The following is a 22,247-nucleotide window of genomic DNA, read 5'->3' on the forward strand; positions in this document are numbered from 1 at the left end:
GGAACACAAAGAAAAATAACACAAATAAAAAAGCAAAAAATAAAAAATAAACACTGCAAAACTTCCAAAACAACCCAAACAGGCATAAAACCACCAGGAGGAAATATGAAGCTGTCAGAGCGAGAATCAACACGTGAGCCACAAAACATGACAAAATGACCACAAAGAGGATAAAAACAACAAAGAGACAAATAAAACCGTTAAAGAGGAAAAACCCGCTTAGGGACCGTGTGGGGTCGGAGGTCGTGTGCAGGAAAGACAGAGCCGAGGCCTCGTTGCCTCTCAGACCATCAGACTTGTGTGTGTTTGCTGTTCTCGTCTCTTTCTGGTCACTTCAGTGTGAAAGTTTCACAGGTTGGACGATGAAAACGAGGCGAGGGGATAAAAGAGCGTGAAAGAGCCGAGACGTCAGCTCGTGTGTTACTCAAAGTGAAAACAAAGACGCTTCTCTGTGACGTCTCGCCTTCTGAGGAGATGACTAAGTGACCGCTTCCTGTTTGCTGTGCCTCGTGGAGCTTTTAATGTCCCGATGAAGGTCAGAGGCGTCGCGTGCAGGCTGTAAAATCACCGAGGTGGAGACCAGCAGAGAGGGAGGATGACGTGAACGCGGCGAAAGCCAAACGTTTTCTTTTTTTGGGTCATTTTCACGTGCTGAGCTCCACACTGACTCCATCAGGCACAAAGGACACAGTGTTACACAGTCTGCACAAACTCCAGTTTACAGAGTCTCCGAGGACAACGGTCCTCGCTCTCAGCGCTGCGGGGAAAGATGAACAAAGGAATAAAAGCCTTTTGTCATCCATGAATATTTCCCAGCAACACGTGTGACAACTGATGAGACCTTTTAAACACTTATTTGTTTGTCAGGGTCCGTGTGCAAAAAATACCAATAATGAAACACACTTCTTACACACTGTGTAAGCCATGCTGGCTGAGAGGCACCAGCACAGTCCAGACTCCAGTTAGTGAAAGTGAAGCTGAGCAGTGTTGGCACACCTGTAATCAAAGCAGCCACGCCCCTAACATCAAGCCTCATTAAAATCCAAATGCCTGCACGGGACGAGCGGTTTCAGAGAATCCAAACAGGTGAGTTATAAAAACATTCTCCCCCTGAGCAGCTGTTATGAAGCAGGATGAAGTTGCATATTTTAACATGGCAATCTTTGATGACTGACTCGCTGCTGGAGCCTCCGGCGGACATTAGAGGAACTGCAGGTTTGGGTACTTTTCACTCAGATTCCTTCCTGGTCTCACATCTGGACCTGAACACTGGAGCAGATCTCCTCCTTTGCAGGACTTTTGAAGGAATCGTGAGAGTTTGACCATCCAGGCCGAGTCTGCATGTGTTTTGTGGACTCTTATGATGGAGAGTGGTTTGTGGTCAAGTGTGGCCAGGATGAGAGCAACACCTCCAAGCCTGAGTCCTGGTTTCTCTGCTGGAAAATGGTGCAAGGATCTAAGTTTAGAGAGTTCAAGTTTCTTGGGATCTTCACATCTTATTCCCAGGTGACGAGGCGGTGGAGTGTGAGGTGCACCGGCAGGTTGCTGCGGTGTCAGCAGTAAATACTCCCCTGCTGATTCAGCTGCATTGGCTCCCTGTCAAGTTCAGGGTCCAATTTAAGAGCATAATCATGACTTATAGGGCCCTGCACGGTGTAGCTCCAACTTACTTAAGTGATCTTCTTCTTTCTTATCACCCCAGCAGGTCCCTGAGGTCTTGTAACCAGGGCTTGCTTGTTGTCCAGCATACAAGGTTAAAAACAAAAGGTGACAGAGCGTTTGTATCAGCGGCTCCCAGACTCTGGAACTCGCTCCCTTTGAGTTTGAGATCTGTGGACTCAGTCATGTCTTTTAAAAAGCAGTTAAAAACCTGTTTAAACTCACGTTTGGTTGATTTTGTTTTGTTTTAGATCTTAATGTCTGTTTTCTGCCTCTGTAAAGCACTTTGGGATTTTATCTTGAAAGGTGCTATATAAATAAAATTTTACTTACTTACTTACTTAATTCAGGAGGACTTTTGATTTATGCTCCACCCTCACCTCCGCTCATGGGATATGGGTGATGATCGAAAGAGTAAGGTCCCAAACACAAATGAGTTTCCTCTGTAGAGTGGTTGGGATCAGCCTTGGAGACAGGCTGAGGCGCTCGGGCATCTGGAGGGAGCTTGGAATATAGTTACTGCTCTTCTGTGTCTACAGAAACCAACTGAGGGATCTGTGAGGATCTCTCCTGGGAGGTTTTACGCCACGGGGTCGACCCAGAACCAACTGGAGAGATTTGGTATCTCTGGCCTGGGAACGCCTCGGGACCCTCCAGGAGTAACAGGGAGAGGGTCTGCCTAACCTGCTGACACTGTGATGAGATCACAGGATGTTCTCTGCACTGAGATCATTTACTGGGTATAACGGTTTCATCGATCGCTGTATGTAAACGACTTTACTTCTTTATAAAGTTTCAAATGTTTTACGCTTCTTAGTGTTTTGGCCCAACATAAATAAATAAAGAATAAATAAATAAACATAAATGTGCTTCCAGGTCCAGCTGTGTTATTGTCTGTTTGATGTGCATGGAGAACACTTTGACTTGTGGCACAGTCTTCCTCTCAGTCGCTGCAGTGACGGAACAAAGACGGGAATGTGATTCAGGGTCAGCCGCTGGCTTCTGCACGATAAAACGTGGAGTGTGGCGCCCTCTGCAGGATGAATGAGAATCTGTGCAGAGAAAACTGGTTTTATATTAATGCAACAATTCAGAAACAAACTCTCAGACCCTGAAAACAGCGTCAGCGTTCATTTGAGCAGGTTTACGTCGATTTGACCCTTTCAACGCTGGCCGTTCAACACTATTACCCAAAGTGCAGTGATTCCAGGGTTTAAAGAAAAAAGACTCACATTTCAGCCAATTAGTTTGAAGAGAGCTTTGACACTGTAAACCTGTGCAGTGGTGGAAAAGCAGCAACGTCACTGAGGATATAAACAGTCATTTGTTTTGTTGCTCTCGTGGGCATCTCCTCTTAATTTTTAATGATCATCTCTGTCCTCACAGTATAATTCAATTCAATTTTATTTATATAGCGCAAAATCACAACAACAGTCATCTCAAGGCGCTTTATATTGTGCATTAGATCCTACCATAATACATACAGAGAAAATCCCAACAATCATATGACCCCCTATGGGCAGCACTTTGGCGACAGTGGGAAGGAAAAACTCCCTTTGAACAGGAAGAAACCTCCAGCAGAACCAGACTCAGGGAGGGGCGGGGCCATCTGCTGTGATTGGTTGGGAGAGAGAAGGAAGACAGGATAAAGACATGCTGTGGAAGAGAGCCAAGGCACAACCATCTCCAACTACAGGCATCACTGGGTACAGCCCGTCAGTAGGTATGTGGAAGTTGGCCAATGACAGGTTGTGTTTTGGGTGAAGGCATCCTTACAGGAGCCAAACATATTGAAACCTTGACCAGAACAAGACACCACTCATCCAGCATCCCACAGTCCAACTCAGCAGCGCACACAATCCTTTTACTCTGATGGATTTGGTATTTCCTGTGCGGCAGCGCCTCGTGATTTCTCTTGAGCTGAGCTCTGACGGTGAAGGTCAATCTTCTGTTTTTTTCTCTCTTCCTTATAAACACGTTCAAGTTTCAAAAGACAGACATCAGGAAAGAAAGAACACAAAGTATGAAGGGCACTCTCACTCTGTACAAGCACAGACACGCCCACGTGTGCCTTAGATTAGCTCATGATGTTATGCAGACCTGAACATGCGCAGGAGGACAATCTGACATCATCATTGAGCTCGAGCCTCGACCAGAGGGCGCTTATTGGTCCGTCACAGCTGAGTGACGTCTGTGTGAAGGAAGGAGACAAAACTTTTTAACATTTTTACTGGATTATTTCTGACCTCCAACCATTTAACTATGAGTATTGATTATGATTATTAATCTCTGGCTCTCTTCCACAGCACATGTCGTGCCAGATGGCCCCGCCCCTCCCCAAACCTGGTTCTGCTGGATCTTTCTTCCTGTTAAGTTTTTCCTTCCCACTGTTGCCAAAAATCTTGGTCATAGGGGGTCATTTTATTGAGGCAGCTGTTATTGTAATCCATATAAATGATGCCATACAAATAAAAGAAAATTCAAGTTTTTTTATATTTATAAAGGTCAAAGATCTTTTTTCACCCTCCTTTAATTAAAATTCTTCTTCCTCTGCTGCAGCCATTTGTTGCCACGTTCACCTGGTATTAGCAGTAGATAAATAAACCACAAGTCAAGTTTGCATTTAACCTGAGAAAACTGAGCACAGAAAAGGAGTCAGGAGCAGACGCCGTTCAGAGAAACTTTATTTATTCACTTTTTAAAAACAAGAATGACGTCGTGTCTTTGAGGGTTCAGCTTCCTGTTGCGGTGTGAGAGCATTATGGACACCTCACTGACAATCTACAAGGATCGTTTTAACCTGACAGAGCAAAACTTTATTTAAACACAGTGAAGGAGCAGTAACAGAAGTCTCAGACGACACCTCTGCAGGAGAAGAGCAAGCTCGAAGGTACAAAATACTTTATAAATACAGCGTGGCGGTACTTATAAACCTGAGAAAATATAAATATGTGTGTTTTCACAGACAGGAAGCAGCAGACACTCTCAAACCCAACAGGACAAAGATGGAGGACGACGGCTGTACGTGCGACGCGGCCCACAATCCTCATCCCTGACCATCTAATCTACATATATACACCGACCCTCTAGAATCAGACCTCTGGTGGACACATCATTGGGAGAATAAGTGCTCTGAACACAAGAGGAAAAAAGAAGAAAAAAAAAAAAAAAAGCTACAACAACAGACCTGATGTCAAATTAAAATCTCATAACAGAGGAGAGGAGGAGTTATGAGGAAAAGAAGGGGAGGAGAAAACATAACCCAGGAAAGGATGAAAGGAAACTGAAGTGCAACAAGTGTCTGTCACAGTCCGGCATCGTTGTACGTGGGTTTGACCACCTTCAGGATGCTCTGTGCGTTCTCCTCCACCAGGGGGCGCCACTTCACCTCTCCTGTGAGCAGCAGGTCGTCCCCGTCCAGCGCGTCGATGTACTGCATCTGCACACAGCAGCACGTCCACATTTACCCTCACAGCTGATGGATCAACATCGACTGTTTTCCTTTCTGCAAACGTTACAGCGTCATAAACTCTGTGAATAAATCTCACGGATTTCTAAGGAAACACATCAGGTACAATTTCCAGGTTCCATCAACATTTTGAACTACTCGCACGTCCATCAATCCTCTGCTGCTTCCCTGGAGTTGAGTCTTAGGGCTGCAGCCTAAGCAGAGAGGCCCAGACCTCCCTCACCCTTCCCCCCCTCCTCCAGTTCATCCGGGGAACACCGAGCTGTTCCCAGACCAGCTGAGAGAGTCTCATTTCTACCCCGGGAGCCTCCAGGTAGGACATCTTCACCCAGGAAGAGACATCCCGAGTCCTTCCTGAATGATGAGACTCCTCACCCGCTGTATAACGCTGAGCCTCACCACCTTTCCAAGAAAACTCAGTTTAACCACCGCTTATTACCGTGAACTCGTGTTTTGGGTCATTACCCAGAGCTCACGCCCATCGCTCAGGGTAATGACGTAGATGGACGGTAAATAATCAGCTTTGCTTCTTTAGCGCTGCTGAAGAACTATCCTAATAAGCCCCGAGCTCTCAGTGCAGACATGGAAAACCAACTAATTCTGTCGGACCGCGAGCAGCTCACTGTGGGAGAGCTCTCTGCATGGAGACGTGCACATAAACCAGTGTTAAACCCAATTTGCTCATCAGCAGAAGACTCTGGATTCCTGTGGTTAAGAAAACAGATGGAGTCAAGCCCGGAGAACGTGGGCCCGAAGCATGTGCCGAGGTCTTATCAGGACATCACAATTCAAACGCAACAAAGTGCACGTGTTAGAAAGACTAAAGCTCACCTGTTTGCGGACGTACTCCACCATGAGCTCGAGCTGTCCGGGGTCTTCACACTGACGGTTGAACAGGTTTCTCCACAGAGCCGCCGCCAGCACACAGTCATCGGACAGGATTCCCTGCAGGTACCAACACACGTGTTCACATGCATGAAGTTTCTTCTAACCTGATATCTGCAGTTGTTGTTTGCTGACATGTCCCAGCTGTGTGATCCAATCAGGATCCAGACTTTGGACCGGAGTTAAAATTGAGTGAGTCTGCAGTGCATCTAAGATGAACTCTCAAAGGTCATTCGAAACAGATTTCCAGTCGCCTTTGAGCAGAGTTTGAATGTCGGCCGTAAAACAGCAAGTTTAAAATTCTTTGTCTTACCTCGTCGTATCCAAATATCGCTGCATAGAAGGTTTCGGTCATCGCTTTCATCGCTTCCTTTCTGTGGATGGCATCAATCTGCATCATTAAACAGAGGAAGACAAATCAGAGTGAAGCACAGCAGAGATTGAGAATACAAGATTTGTACATTCGTGCCAGGCAGAAACGTCTGGGCTGGAAAAGTGAAGCCAAGGCTGAAGTGCAGAAACCTGCAGTTCCTCTAACGTCCAGCAGAGGCTCCAGCAGGGAGTCAGTGCCATGGACTCCCATGTTAAAACTTTATAGCAGAAATAAACATGTTTAGAGTCTGACACACAAACTGTTTGGTCTCTGTGGAGAATCCTTCCTTCATAGCTGCAGAGGGGGTTAAATTGCAATAAAGCTTAAAAGTTTGAATATTAGGGGGCGTGGCCTCTTTTTGACTGACAGGTGGATGGCGACACAGGCGGCTGTAGCTGCTAGCTGTCTGCTCTGTTTGTGCTGTCAGAGCCTTTTGGTGCATTTTTAATGACATTTTCTGACCAATAATATGGCTGCTGTCAGGTTAACTCTATGGGGACGCTGAATGTCCAGTCCCAGGTTTGTCCAAACACTTCCAATAATTTTGGAGATGTCAATATTGAAATAAAAAAAAAAAAGTTAAATAAAGTACAGGTTCATCATTTGATTGATCAAAGAAGTTTTGCTTACCAAGTAAAAACTGCAAAACATTCTGATTCCCAATTCTTTTTCTATTCATATACACATGATACTTTTCACCATTTTTAATAGAAAAATAAATAAATAAATTTTAAAAATCCACACATTGACCAGTAAAATCAAAAAACGCTCCCTGTGCTGTTCATTTGTTCTACTGGACGACTGAAGCTCTCGGGCCGCAGGTGAATCACACGGATCATACTGTAGGGTCTGTGCGAAGGTTTGCACCAACACTGTCGTGCACACAGCAAAAATGGAAGGTTTTCTGACATTTACAGTGGGGCAAAAAAGTATTTAGTCAGCCACCGATTGTGCAAGTTCCCCCACTTAAAATGATGACAGAGGTCAGTAATTTGCACCAGAGGTACACTTCAACTGTGAGAGACAGAATGTGAAAAAAAAAATCCATGAATCCACATGGTAGGATTTGTAAAGAATTTATTCGTAAATCAGGGTGGAAAATAAGTATTTGGTCACCTCAAACAAGGAAAATCTCTGGCTCTCACAGACCTGTAACGTCTTCTGTAAGAAGCTTTTCTGTCCCCCACTCGTTACCTGTATGAATGGCACCTGTTTGAACTCATCATCTGTATAAAAGACACCTGTCCACAGCCTCAAACAGTCGGACTCCAAACTCCGCCATGGCCAAGACCAAAGAGCTTTCGAAGGACACCAGGAAAAGTATTGTAGACCTGCACCAGACTGGGAAGAGTGAATCTACAATAGGCAAGCAGCTTGGTGTGAAAAAAATCAACTGTGGGAGCAATCATCAGAAAATGGAAGACATACAAGACCACTGATAATCTCCCTCGATCTGGGGCTCCACGCAAGATCTCATCCCGTGGGGTCAAAATGATCATGAGAACGGTGAGCAAAGATCCCAGAACCACACGGGGGGACCTGGTGAATGACCTGCAGAGAGCTGGGACCAAAGTAACAAAGGTCACCATCAGTAACACACTACAACGGCAGGGAATCAAATCCCGCAGTGCCAGACGTGTTCCGCTGCTGAAGCCAGTGCATGTCCAGGCCCGTCTGAAGTTTGCCAGAGAGCACATGGATGATACAGCAGAGGATTGGGAGAATGTCATGTGGTCAGATGAAACCAAAGTAGAACTTTTTGGTATAAACTCAACTCGTCGTGTTTGGAGGAAGAAGAATACTGAGTTGCATCCCAAGAACACCATACCTACTGTGAAGCATGGGGGTGGAAACATCATGCTATGGGGCAGTTTTTCTGCCAAGGGGACAGGACGACTGATCCGTGTTAAGGACAGAACGAATGGGGCCATGTATCGTGAGATTTTGAGCCAAAACCTCCTTCCATCAGTGAGAACTTTGAAGATGAAACCAGGCTGGGTCTTCCAACATGACAATGATCCAAAACACACCGCCCGGGCAACAAAGGAGTGGCTCCGTAAGAAGCATTTGAAAGTCCTGGAGTGGCCTAGCCAGTCTCCAGACCTCAACCCCATAGAAAATCTGTGGCGGGAGTTGAAAGTCCGTGTTGCTCGGCGACAGCCCCAAAACATCACTGCTCTCGAGAAGATCTGCATGGAGGAATGGGCCAAAATACCAGCTACTGTGTGTGCAAACCTGGTAAAGACCTATAGTAAACGTTTGACCTCTGTTATTGCCAACAAAGGTTATGTTACAAAGTATTGAGTTGTATTTTTGTTATTGACCAAATACTTATTTTCCACCCTGATTTACGAATAAATTCTTTACAAATCCTACCATGTGGATTCATGGATTTTTTTTTTTTCACATTCTGTCTCTCACAGTTGACGTGTACCTCTGGTGCAAATTACTGACCTCTGTCATCATTTTAGGTGGGGGAACTTGCACAATCGGTGGCTGACTAAATACTTTTTTGCCCCACTGTAAATGTGAGAAAACCTTCCTGCTGCCGCACAGCCGGGTTTGTCGCCACTGAATCCAAAGGTGAACATTTCCCAATGCTGCACAGGCTGGAGTGTAGAGAGTGCGGGCGCTGAGGAGGCGCAGCAGTGATTATGAACGTGGAGAAAATGAGCGATGTTTTTCCTGCGCTCTGCCTCAGCCACTATGAAACCTTAGAGCAGCTCCAATCACTGCTGCTGGCTGTGTAAATATAAGCTGCTCATGTAGAGCTTGATTAGGAAATTTGCGTTTTAGGGAATCAAGAAAAAAAAAAGAAGAAAAAAAGATGATTATCCAAGGAAAAAAAAAGACTTCACGATGTTCACGGCTGCATGTTTATCTAACTCGCTTCTTGCTTTCGTCTGTTCCTTTAAAGATATTCAATTTATTCATATTTATGACTCTACAGTCCGATAAACACTCTTGATCTGATACACGTACAGCTTTGGCCATCAAACAGTGCTGCAGCCGCATCGCTAGTGAACGGTGCTAACGTCATGCAGCTGTACTGGCTGTGAGGCTGGGAAACCTGCAGTCAGTCAACAGCAGGAGCTCAAACGCAACGTCCGGACTAAAAGAACGTTCGGGAATCTCATCAGATGGATTATTCAGCAAGCATCAAACAAATAATAAGACTTAATAAGAATGAAAATAAGTCAAATTTTTCTGCTAACTAATGCTTCAGATGGAAAAATGTATTTTGCTGTTGCATAAATGTGCAAACGAAGCTTTTGGACTGTTCGGATATCACTGAGGGTAACATCACAGTCAGCTGTGCACAGTGAGGCTTCCTCAGTATCTCTGACTGCTGTACTGAGGTTACTGCTGTTATCTGCTGTTTGTAACAGGCTCAGGTCGTGATAATGATTGAAATGTGACATCATGAACGGACGGTTCACTAAAAACTTTAACTTGCTAAATAAAAATGGTAAATGGCCTGTATTTATATAGCGCTTTACTCGTCCCTAAGGACCCCAAAGCGCTTTACACATCCAGCCATCCACCCATTCACACACACATTCACACACTGGTGATGGCAGCTACATCGTAGCCACAGCCACCCTGGCTGCCAGACACTGGCGCCACCGGGCCCTCTGACCACCACCAGTAGGCAACGGGTGAAGTGTCTCGCCCAAGGACACAACGACCGAGACTGTCGGGGCTCGAATTGGCAACCTTCCGATTACAAGACGAACTTCCAACTCTTGAGCCACGATCGCCCCACAAAACAGAGGAAACGTCCCCGAGCGCTTCCACAGATCTGCTGGCGAGCACTGAAACAAATCTTTGATTATCAAAACATCAGCAGATCGTTTTTCTGCCAGTAAACGTCTCGTTTCACCTTTCAGTCTGACTACAGGAGAGAAACCAGCTGAAAACAGCTGCTCTGCGTGTACAGCTGGGACATAAAGAAGCTGCAAACTTCCATGACTTAAGTTAATGACTTCAGCGTAAGGTTAAAGGTCACAAAACAAGTGAGCTCTGAACAAGAGAAATGTGAGGTCAGACTCGACCTCTGAACATCTTTACTATTGAACTTTAAAAGAAACCGGACTTTGTTGTAACTCTGTGCTGACACGCTTGACATACAGAACACGCAGGTTTACGTACACATGCTGACAAAAGGTCACGTATGCAGCTGTGAAAACACCTGCTGCGTACGAGACCGATGCATGCGTGCCCACGCTGCAGGAGTGACCTCACAAGCCAGACTGTAATTTCTCATCTCTGACCTCTTTCTGTCACACGAAGCAAAAGGAGCAAAACTAAAGAGCTCCTTAATATGAAGAGCGCTGAAAGCTGCTGCTTGGCTGCCGCTGAGCTCGCTTTACAGCCAAATCCAAGAGGCTGTGATGGGGTGTGGATTCACACCTTCACTACGAGTCAACTAAATCTCCAAAGACCAGTCCCTCCTGCTCCCACCTGAACGGCAACCCTCTGATTTTATGAGTGTTTACACCACACGCTTAAAGATGAAAACTTTTCTGCTCCAACAAGGAAAGCTGCATCAGGCAGAAAATGTTTTCCTGCACTGGATGAAGCTCTGGCCCTTCTGCAGTTCTGTTTCTATTTGAAGGCACGAACCCAAAAGACTGTGACGCTCTCGCCTCTCCAGCGTTTTATCAGCTCTGTTCCTGTGCTGCACGTCTTTCAGCTCAGTGTTTAAAATACTGGCAGCAGCCTCCTGGTAGATACAGTAAAGATCTCAATCTCAAAATCCCACACCGCCTTGTACTCAAGTTATCGCATTCACAACCTTTTTCGTCAGGGCGTTAGCCATCAGCTAAAACTCTGTAACTGCAGCCCACGAGCTGACGGGGTCTTGGACTCCAAATATTTCACTGCCTCGGTGAAGAATCGGGACCAGCTGAGGGTTCAGTGTGGACATGGATCAGGTGTGGAAACCTGGAGCTGTGCATGGATCGTCTCGGACGTTCTATTGGACGAAGTTTGGTCGGCTTTTGACGTCGCATTCCTCCCACAGTGTCTCTGCTACTGAGAATCCTCAGCATGAACTTTGACTGAGAACAGCGTCGATCATCTAATTCAGCCAAAAACTCGTAAATCCTCTTTTTCAGGTCTGACGTAGCGTTTGTGCGTATTGTGGTACGATGACGTTTTATGAAGGATGCTGAGACTGTGGACCGTTTTAACTCTCAGCAGCACCAAACTGTTTGATTTTGGAGAATTTTAAAGCACCTAAAAATATCAGGCTTAACAGTAAGTGGAGGGGTACAAACGTGCAATTCATAAACGAGGCTCAGAGGCAGGCGTGTCTCACTTTGGGACTACGACGTGAGGAAAGAACCGAGGATGCTCTGAGGAGTGAGAGCAGACTGCTCGAGCTGTGCTTTTACGCGTTTTGACCCTGTTTAATATCCTGCCGCCCTACATTTACATTCTTTGTCACAACTCTTTAATTCTTAAACGCAAACACCCGTAATTAAAGTGGGTTTTTCCCCTCTGTTAGCTTTGAGACTCGAATCCAGAATAATCTGCATTATAGAAGGACAAAGTGTTTCTGAAAGCTTCGTGTGCTCAGAGCCCAGATTTATGTCAATGAGCGACACTTCCTGGAGCTGCTCCACTGACAGAAAATAGAGGAACGACTCTGTGGACAAGGCGGCCGCAGCCAGGCTCGCTCTCCGGGGATTTGTTGGCACAATTACGCTGATGTAAAACTTTAAAATCAACAAAACCTGCATCCTTTGTAGCATGCAACGGCACGGATAAAACTGAACGCACTGTTGCATCAGCTCGAAGGGGAAATGTGGCTGAAATAATGAATATTTATGTAACAGAATGACATTTAGCTTGGAGACGTGTTTGTGTAGATTTGTGGCGATTTAATGTCACAGAAGCACTTCTGAGGAACCTGAGCTGCTGTGGAAAATACTGCTGCTGTCAAGTCTGTATTAATGCAGTAAAATAATCAGTCATCAGCGTGTGCTCGTTCTCAGCTCTTCAGTTCCAAACGTCTGCCCTGCTGAAGTTTTCATGTTTCATTCTGGAGCTAAAGCGATTAAGTTAATTACATTTAATAAAGAAAAACAATCAGAAAGCCAGTTCTCAAACTTTGCCCAGCGCCAGTTTCTAAATGATGAACATTTCCAGCTTTTGCTTTCTAAAACAGTAACTTAATACCTACGACTTTTGGACAGTTCGCTCCTGCGGCTCCCTGACCCGTGGCAGGAGGTGTAGGGGTCTGGTGCTGTGTGGATTGGGCCACAGTAAGGGGCGGACACCCCTGCGGGCCAATCCCTGGTTGCCAAAAGTGGCTCTTGGAACAGCACCCCTCTGGTGGGGAACAGCCTGAGAGTTCCCAGCTAGGGTTCAGACTCGGGCTTGCCTCAACAGTGTAGCATCTCGAACCCAGGGCTGGCCTCTGTTCCACTGTGGAGCTGGCCTCAGTGAAAGGTGGTGAGCAGGGGTGGGTCTACTTTTATCCCCCGAACTTGGCACCTGAACAGAAGGTTGCTTACCTGCGTCTGCAGGTTGAAATAAGTTGAGACTATGTGCCCAAAGACAGCTCAGAGTACCTTTAATACCTGGATGGGTGGAGTGCTCGAGGGTGCAGTGAAAGCTGGAGTGGCGTGACAGAAGGAAGGACTAACAGACCTGCAGTCGTTTGTCCATGATGAACACTTTAGCTTCACGCTGCTCCTTTAACTGGGAAGATGATCTATGAATGGTCCAGATGCACCGATGCAGTATTTGGATCACACATCCAGCAGCAGCAGCTTGTCAGTGTGTTTGCTCCATTCAGTCCATATTTAATAGATTTATTTATATGAGGTTATTTGACAAAGTCAGCTAATCAGTGCTACACAGTCGAGCCTCGTCCTCCCCGTGAGGACAACAGTTACTGCAGCTTACAGGATCTGCAGATAAATGCAGCTGGGATAAGCTGGACTGAGCATTCCCAGTGAGCTGGGGTTGTATCGGTGGTCCGGGGCATTTCCAGGAAAGCAAAGGAAACAAAAGAAATGCTGACTTTGAATCTTTGTGGTTTACTTTGTGGGCGGAAAACTTCCAAGTTTGCAAATCCCAAAATTACAGAAACCTTTTAATTTACCTCAGAGCGTGCGGTAGATCTGTGTGTGCTCTGATCATGTGACTTTTCTTTCAGAAAACAGGGTTTCCTGCATTTCTTTGCAGCTTTCAACAGAAAAAAGTCAAAAATATTTTAATTTAGTTTGAGTAAATAATCCCAATTATTCAAAGTTCACATTCTGAGCAGGAGACGACTGTTGTGCGTTTGTCTATTCTGTTACTTTGTTTTCTCATCTTTTCACTTTCATGCTTAAGTTGAAAACAGTCTGTAATCACCACATTTCCATGAACAGTTGGTTACTGACATTATGAAGCAGATGCAGCAGCTCAGTGGAGCTGACTCAGATCAGGGTTAGACTGCACAGCAACACGAGTCCTGTTCGTGGCGAAGGCAGTTCGTACGTGCTGATCGACATTCACAGCTGTGAAACACTGACCGTGTGCTGCAGGAGACTGAACCACTGCCAAAGCATTCCTGCTGGAACCTGAAGATCCAGATTCTGTTCCAGCAGGAGAGCTGGCCGATTCTGACAGCAGCGCAACCTCTGCTGCGGCCGTAACCACAAACCTATCAGCCAATCAGCCGAGTTGATGCAAAAGCTTCAACACGGGATTTTTGTCGCTGAGGGAGAATTAGAGTGAAAGCTTCTGTTACACACTAAAACTCTGGCAGGAATTAAACAGCTGGGAAAATATCTGAATTTGCAAACTCAGCTTCAGTAAATAACCCGAATGAATGAGTAACAGAAAACCTTTGTTACATGATCATTTTAGTTTTAAACCAAGAATAAATCAGGATTTCAGGCATCAAACATACAAAGTTCCAACAGGCTGAGATCTTTCTCCCAGCAGTGACGCTGAAAAGTGGAAATACAGTCGCATGATATTTACAGCCTGTGTATTATGCACGCTGTGCACCAGCCTGCGTGTGTGTGTGTGTGTGTGTGTGTGTGTGTGTGTGTACCAGCCTGCGTGTGTGTGTGTGTGTGTGTGTGTGTGTGTGTACCAGCCTGCGTGTGTGTGTGTGTGTGTGTGTGTACCAGCCTGCGTGTGTGTGTGTATGTGTGTGTGTGTGTGTGTGTGTGTGTGTGCACTTCACGATATGACAGAGGGTCTGGTTGCAGCTGTTGCTGTGGTTACCGTGGCTGCTTTGTTGGTATTGCTTCTGTTGCTTTCGTTTAGTTGCAGAAGTTATGCAGACGTTGCTGCACACGTAGAGGTCGGTTGTCTCTACATGTGTTGGTGTCTTTGTGGAGACTTTAATACTCTCAGCTGAGACTGTTTCACCTGCTTTCATGCCTCTGAATTTAATTTTTTTTCCCTTCAAGATCAGAAACATAACGTACCCCCATGATTTTGCTCCTCTGCTCCACATCCTCCCACATGGAGTGCACGATGTAACGGCACATGTACTTCCCCTCTCTGCCCTCCTGACGCATCCGCACCAAACACATCCTGAGAGCACAAGAACACAACAAGGAGACTGAAACGAGCGCACAGCCTTAAATCGCTGTGACGAGTGAAGCCGTGTGCTCATCGTATGAAGAGCGTCACTGTCCCAGCCACAGCAGGAGCAACAGCGACATCATTACATCATTAAAAACTATCAGACGCTTCCATTTAGACCACATAAACACATCAATAATAATAATAATACAATTATATATTATATGCATTCTCTCACTGTGAACTGGATTCTTTGCATGCTACAGAGGACGTTTAATGTTACACAACATGTGAAGGAAGATAACTGTCAAAGCAAAAATACATCACATGACACACGACTGGGCTAATAAATGCACGGAAGAGCAGCAACCGCACAGACAGCGCGGTCGACACGGACCACGGCTCCCTTTGCTGCTTACGCCAATCAGCACACAGATTCCTCAGAGCAGCAAACAAACCATCTGATTGGCTGATTGGATAAATCCAGCTGTACAGGTGTACCTAATAAACTGGTAGCTGAGAGGATGCGTTTGTGCGACTCACCATACGTGCAGCTGTGCAACCAGGAACCAGGAGTTGAGAGTGTCAGGGAGGGTGCACTCTGAAACACACACATTAGGATTCATTAGGATTCTCTGCACGCCGCACCTGCGTCAGACTCTGCAACTACATCAGCATACAGTAGGGCTGTTTGACGTCACCACGTATATCGGACGACGATATGAAAACGTCTATCGTTTCATTTTACACACCATCATTGTTTCGAGGTGTCGCAAAAACTGTTTGCGGGAACATTGTTCATGGTTTTGATGGTCACTGTAGCAGCTGTATTCATTGGTTAATGTTCTCTCTCTTATATAAACACACTGCGGACAGACAAGTGACTGTTTTTACACGTTGTCGTTAGCAACAACAAAAGTAAACCCAGCATGTGGCTCTGCCGTCCGCTTGTTTATTTCCCACATAAATCTTTCACAATAAAGCTGAAGATCTTTTTGAGATTTTCCAAAATAAATGACGACAAACAGAAGGACCAATCAAAACGAGGGGCTGACACTGTAGCGTGGACATGGTTTGGTTATGAGAAGTCTCACACCAACACCTCAGACTCAAACACGACAAACCTCTGCTGCCACCGACGCACGAGTCACGTGACAGAGTGTGGAGAGAGTTTACTGATGAGGAGCAACGAAGAGCCGCCAGGTGCTCCAAATAAACCTCAGACTCAAACGTTAGCACGGGCTTTTCCCCGCAGCACGTCGTGGGATAAATACTCACAAAGAAAAATGGCGGCCGTTACAACTTATGTCTACAAATGTATCGTTTCACGCATCGCGATTCACAGAATTTACAGAAAATGTAACATTTTTGTGATAAATATGGCTGTCGGGACGACAAATGAGATTTTGGTCATAAGATGTGCTTTTCTTTTTAAAACACTCATATCTGAGAGTTTAAGGGGAATAAGCGGCAGAGCTGAAGGTTTGAACGTCTCCAAAACACAAAGTGACACATTTACCGTCCACGCCTGAGCGGGAAGGTAACGATACCACAGAACGGAGGACAAATCCACAGCTCAGAGTTGAATCCTTCACAGCTGGGAGTCATATCAGCGTTCGTTTTAAGCTTCTCATTACGTGAGATTTATATCTGAGCTCTTCGGTTTGTTCTGCGTTTGTGTTTTTATGTTACTGAGAAAAGTTGTTCTTCAGGTTTTTTTGGGATAAATATCAGCAAACACAAGCCCGTCACCAATAAGCATGTCCGAGGCAAAGTGGGAACAACATGAACGGCGGCCCAGGGAGCCGAGCGTGGTAAACTCACTGTCGAAGAACTCGTCGTAGTTGATTCTCTCCACGCAGCACGTGTACATCCGCAGAGCAGCAATCTTGATTTTCTGTGGAAACAAAAACATCACGTCTGACGTCGTCACTCTGCAACCACAACATCGCACTCACAGCTACAGCTGACAGCTACGAGTTGCTCTCACCAAACATGAAAGGGGAGTCATGAGGCGAAGTATTTCAATCAGCTGATTCTCGTGATGTCACTGACATTCAGAAATGGAGGAGGGGCTTAGTGATGACGTTTGAGGGCAGCTGAACATGGTGTAAGTGAAGGAAAACACCAACTTCAGAGCTCTGCTGCGTTGTGGCAAACATCACTCATAGGAAAGGCCTCGGCAGGCGACCCTCCTGCGATGGCGCAGAGACAACACGCTGGCTTCCTGTTGAAGCTGTCAGGGGGCCACGCTGCCCGAGTAACAGCCAATCAGCCTTTACACCCCAGCGGCCACAGTGCAGACACTCATTCCAGCCTTTCTTTACTCCTCCGTCCTGCTGGCTGTTGGGGCGAAGCGACTGGACTGTGTGGGAGTAATTACACTTCCTGCCTAGTGTAAATGCACCACTACACTTCCATTACCAACATTTGTCAATGGAAACCGGGGGGGGGGGGGGGGGGGGGTACAAAATGACATCAAACAGGCAAACTTATCCAAATGAGTTTGCCTGGTTCAGCAACTTTCAGCTGGAAGGGCGACTCGCCCGATGAGCTTCATTTAACAACAGCGAGCATTTCTGTGGGATTGTTCTGGGATTTAAGGCTGATCTGTGCGTCTCTGACGGCGGTTTTATCTGTAGAGTAAACACGCGCAGGAGCAGGACACGAGTTCGGAGGTGTGCCAGCGAGCCAAACGCTGCCGGTCCGGCGGGCGGCCCAGCTCTCTGCTCGCCTGACATTCCTCGGCACGCACGCAACCTTCCCGCCTTTAGCCAAAACCTCCCACATCACTGAAGCCTGCCACAGCTCCAACTGTTTATTCCTTTAGTGACCTGCGCATTCCTGGAAAACATACCGACTACAAGAGTGTGACGCCATGAATGAAAGCTACACACGCGTGCACACACACACCTCTGGTGAATATCACTCCCACTGCAGTGACGTTATTTGTATTTTTGGCCTTCTGCATCTTCCATAACAAATGTTTTATTACTCTGTTGTGTCCAAGTGCAGTTTGGTTTTATTCAACCACAGAGAGCAGGAGGGGAAACGCTGCCCTGACAGTACAGGTAGAAACGTCTGACCCGACACACCGGTTAGTTTTTGTTACCTGTCGACCAATCAGGGTGGCACACATTCATCAGAAGGTGCGTTTAAAGGACGTAAGCGTGTTGCTTTTGAATGAAAGGTTGTTTGAGTGCAGAACGGACACGTCAGCAGGTAACAGGCGGCCTGGGAGGCACATTAAACACATTTAACATGACACTAAGTGCTCGTGTTGATTTCACACATCAAATGAAGCCAAATCACCATCACCTGCTCGTTTTCAGCCCACGTCTCACCCGTCTCTTCTGCACTCACCCATTTATTGTATTTGAGCGGTCCCGTGAAGCCCATCGCCTCGATGAGCTTTGTGAAGGCGCCGACCTCCTCGTCCGTGTGCTGATGCGTCTCCTTCACGTTACGGAGCTGAAGGACAAAAAGAAAAAGCGGAGCGGTGAAAAAAACGACAGCGAAAACAGAAACTGCTCCTTCAGCAGGTGGGATGTCAAACGTGTGCTGCGTGACCCTGGTTTAATCAGCACGTGACGACGCACCTGTGCGGCGCGACCTTTACCGCTCACTAAATTAATACGCTGACCTACTCCGAGCTGCACGCCGTCTTCGTGCTTTGACAGTTTTATTACAGCCACCACGACCCCGCTAACCTTCATCAGGACGCGCAGATGTGCCGAAGTTTTCTCCCAGTTTTCAAGCTTCATTAAAAACAACAAAACCAGTTGAAGCCTCGAACACACGGAGCAGGCAGGAAGTGCTTTAAAGGCACGAATACGACACGACTGAACTCAGAATTCATTAAATTCATCCTGAAATCCAAGCAGGTGTGAAAAACTACAGGCTGAATAATCAACCCTTTAAAAGAGGAATTACAGTTTATTTGTTTTCATTTAAGCAGAAAATGAGGAGGTCCCGAGTGCAGAACAACTGGCTTCACAAAATGCCTCCGAGATGACGGAGATGGAATCGACCGAGTGAAAAGAAAAGTGTTATTTATCAGCAAAGAGTATATATGTTTGGCATATCGGTGGCCCCCCCCACTGGGACAAAAGAGCTGCTGCACAGCTGTTTTGAAGCAGTCCATCTGTGGGTTAAACAATGAGGGTTATTTGTTCATGTGCTTGCGTGAGATGTTACCTGTGTGGCGACATGCAGCGTCCGGCACGGCGTTACTAATGGAGAGGAGACGCCCGCCTGCTGACAGGCGGCCAGCGCTCTGAAACAGGCTTCCTGATCCAACCCCTGCAAGGAGAGAGAAGTTAAGTCAGGCTGAACACAAACGATCGACTGTTTTATTTGTTGACTTGTTTTTAAAGACGGATCAAACACCTGCTCGTCTCCCACTAACAGCAGTGATCTTCACGTCACAGCTCAGTGTTGTTCTCAGGTTTAGCCAGTTTTCGTGACCCTTTAGCATTTTTTGTTTGAACTGCACGAAACATCCTTCATTAACCCTCTGACTGCTGGACAGGCTTTCTCTGAGTCAACATTTATAAACTGTTAAGTCTCTGCACCACCCAACGTCACTGAGTAGAAAGACCTGCAACAATAATCTGATTAACTGATCTGATTAAGTTCATTCAGATTTGTAAAAACATGATGTAAATTTAAAACCTTTCAAAATGGACTAAAGCTCAAAGAGAATGAAGAGACCGCTGCTATGAGCTGATGGCCTAAACTCCCATATACTGTCTCAAAGAGACACTGAGGGAACAACAACAAATATTAAACCTCAACATCTGCATCAGCACAACTGCTGGCAAAGCTTTAGTTCAATTCTCAAAAAACATTTAGTACCTAAAGAACCTTTAGGTCATTATCTGGTTGTTGCTTTAAATGGTGGTTATTGAAACAGCTGCTGCACTGCACATGTGCAAAGAGCACAGCTTAAAGCCTCTGTCACAGACTGAATCAGCCAGGCCTGTGGCAGAAGACAAACACCTCGAGATTTCAAAGCGGTGCCAAAATAAAACTTCACCACACTCAGAAAGAAATGCACACAAGACTGAGAAAGTGGGCCACCTCCTCTGAGCCCAGAGTTCATTTAAGATGATCAGACATGAGGGGGGGTCACCTTTCCTGTGAGCTGAATAATCAATAACCTAAACGTGACCCTGCACAGCTCAAAAACCAGCTCCTGTGACGGACCGATGGACTGTTTGTCTGTGAAGGCACCATTTATGCTAAACAGTATTACAGACTTCAGAATAATATTTTCTGCGCTCCAGTCTTTTTCCAGGTAAAGCACCGCTTACTTCAGCAAGACGAAGCCCAAACATCCTGCATGTATTAAAAGAGCCCGCGTGCATTGGACACCCTGGACCCTCAGACTGATATTAAAATGTCCAACTTTACAGCAGGAAAAAAAACATGTTTACAGCTGGATACAAAAATCCTTTCCCTAATCCAATTTCATACTCGAGTTAGGCGACTTTGAGTAGTATCCCAGCTGTGGATGTGTGCTGCTTCAACTTTAAATGTTGCTGCTCGTGCTAGTCGGCACTAAAAGTAGTAGTCCGTTACCCTCACTTTATTATAGTGCGGCGGCACCTTGGTGCACAGGCCTGACACACAACAGCACCTCTCCGAGTCCACTGTGCTCAGCTGATTATTTTCTGACACTTGGATCAGCTGACTAGGTGACAAGTCCCTGAACTGAACTTCTGGACCATGTTTGTGTCCTTTTTATGCAGTTATCGGATAAATAATACGGCGGCTGTGCCACATTATTTGTCATATTTGTCTCTGGTCCAGTTTTTGACAGTAAACCATTGGACGGTCTATACTCAGGGGCGGAGCGTGGGGGTGGCTTACTGGGCTTAAGCCCGGGTTGTTTTGTCAGAAGCCCGGGGTCTTTTGGAGTGTAATTTTTTCATAGTTAGATGCCTGGCTGACAACTGTATAAAACAAAAAGTACACACAATATTCGAAGCACATAGTGCACACTGTGGGAATTTACGACTGTGCGTGAATCCCCCCCTGATATTGGTATGATCCGAGCTCAGGCACTAAGCGACTGAGCGAGGGGGCGGGGCAGCTGCTGCCTGTGAGTGCGCTGTTGTAGAGACGGAGCCAGCCATACTAAGGAGAGCTTAAGTTTGACCAGGTACCAAAGCAAATCATTCGTACCGTACAAATAATGTAAATATGACGGTGCATCACGAAAGATTGATATCAAACTGATCACTTGACCAATATTACGTTACTTGCTCTTCAAGTGAATCAACAAATGGCGAAATGAAAAGCCGAACAACAACAATGCTGTTTCTTTAGAGAGTCTTAGCTTACATGTGTTTATTTCATATTTTCAGTTCTTACCCTCCCCGACTAAATCGGTTTCAGTTATGTACTGAAACATAAGAATGGACATTAGAGGCTTCTTTCAAAGAAAAACTCAGGTAAATGTTATTTTATATATTATGCTTTGTATGTTGTTCAGTATATTTCTATGCAAAACAAGAGGGATTTCAGTACACAGCAGGATATTCACATTTGTAACCAGATATTTACACTTTAGGGAGAAAACATAAAACATTTTTACTGTACAACATCAATTTAGAGTAAACTTTTGTTTTAGATAAATATTGAAATATATTTTGAATTAGTTAAATGTCAGAATAAAGAGACAGAGCTTCTATTTTTTATCACTTTGATCAAATGTAGGAGTACATATACACTAAGTTTTATTGTTAATTAATAAGAAAACTGCAGACGATTCCATTCTGAGCTGAAGAAGCTTCTGATAGGTTCGTAGAGTCCATGTGAGTAAATTGGTGGCACAGCTGTGGATGCATATAAGGCAAAACACAGAGCCTGTTTCTTTGACATGGGAACATCAAGAGATGTCAACCAAAACACCAGGAAAAGAACTGTGGAGCTCCATAAGTGTGGCTCAAGTTTGAATACAATTTGGTGCCATTTGCAATTAAGAAATACAGACAGTTTCTCTCTTTACTCTTAAAGTTAACAAATATGTTTTTTATATTTATCAATCTAAAAAAATAAACATTTAGTCTGATTTGATGTTACAATTAAAAAGTGTTTGTGTTTTTATCTGAAGAGTTTGTAAATATCTGTATATTTGATGATTGTCAGCACAAAGAGGGAGAGAGAGGAGCAGAGATTGAGATGGAGAATGAGGACAGAACAGATGAACAAGAGCAGGTGAGACACACATGTTAGTCACATGGTTGTTTACCAAAAGTATCACCGTATCATAGGTCCTCATGTATCTCGTACCTAGTGTTTCTTTTTAGGTTT

The 22,247-nt window shown here is 45.4% G+C and overlaps 1 protein-coding gene across 1 annotated transcript in view; it reads right to left on the minus strand.

Moving 5' to 3' along the window:
- Positions 1-4,331: 4,331 nt before the first annotated feature.
- The window catches only part of LOC147331632 (ubiquinol-cytochrome-c reductase complex assembly factor 1-like), a 19,291-nt gene continuing 1,375 nt past the window's right edge, over positions 4,332-22,247 (minus strand). Inside the window, exons 2-9 of the mRNA XM_086294063.1 lie at positions 19,125-19,229; positions 18,291-18,398; positions 16,752-16,824; positions 15,471-15,528; positions 14,828-14,936; positions 6,327-6,404; positions 5,960-6,073; positions 4,332-5,098 (exon numbers count right to left, since the gene is read on the minus strand). Of these exons, the coding sequence (XP_086150189.1) occupies positions 4,964-5,098; positions 5,960-6,073; positions 6,327-6,404; positions 14,828-14,936; positions 15,471-15,528; positions 16,752-16,824; positions 18,291-18,398; positions 19,125-19,229 (780 nt within the window). The 3' untranslated portion in view covers positions 4,332-4,963. The remainder of the gene's footprint in view (positions 5,099-5,959; positions 6,074-6,326; positions 6,405-14,827; positions 14,937-15,470; positions 15,529-16,751; positions 16,825-18,290; positions 18,399-19,124; positions 19,230-22,247) is intronic.

The sequence above is a fragment of the Aulonocara sp. 'chitande type north' Nkhata Bay genome, linkage group LG5 (genome assembly GCF_057382095.1).
Source record: "Aulonocara sp. 'chitande type north' Nkhata Bay isolate Kocher_YH1m ecotype deep benthic linkage group LG5, A_spYH_male_GT1.1, whole genome shotgun sequence".
NCBI classification, from domain to species: domain Eukaryota; kingdom Metazoa; phylum Chordata; class Actinopteri; order Cichliformes; family Cichlidae; genus Aulonocara; species Aulonocara sp. 'chitande type north' Nkhata Bay.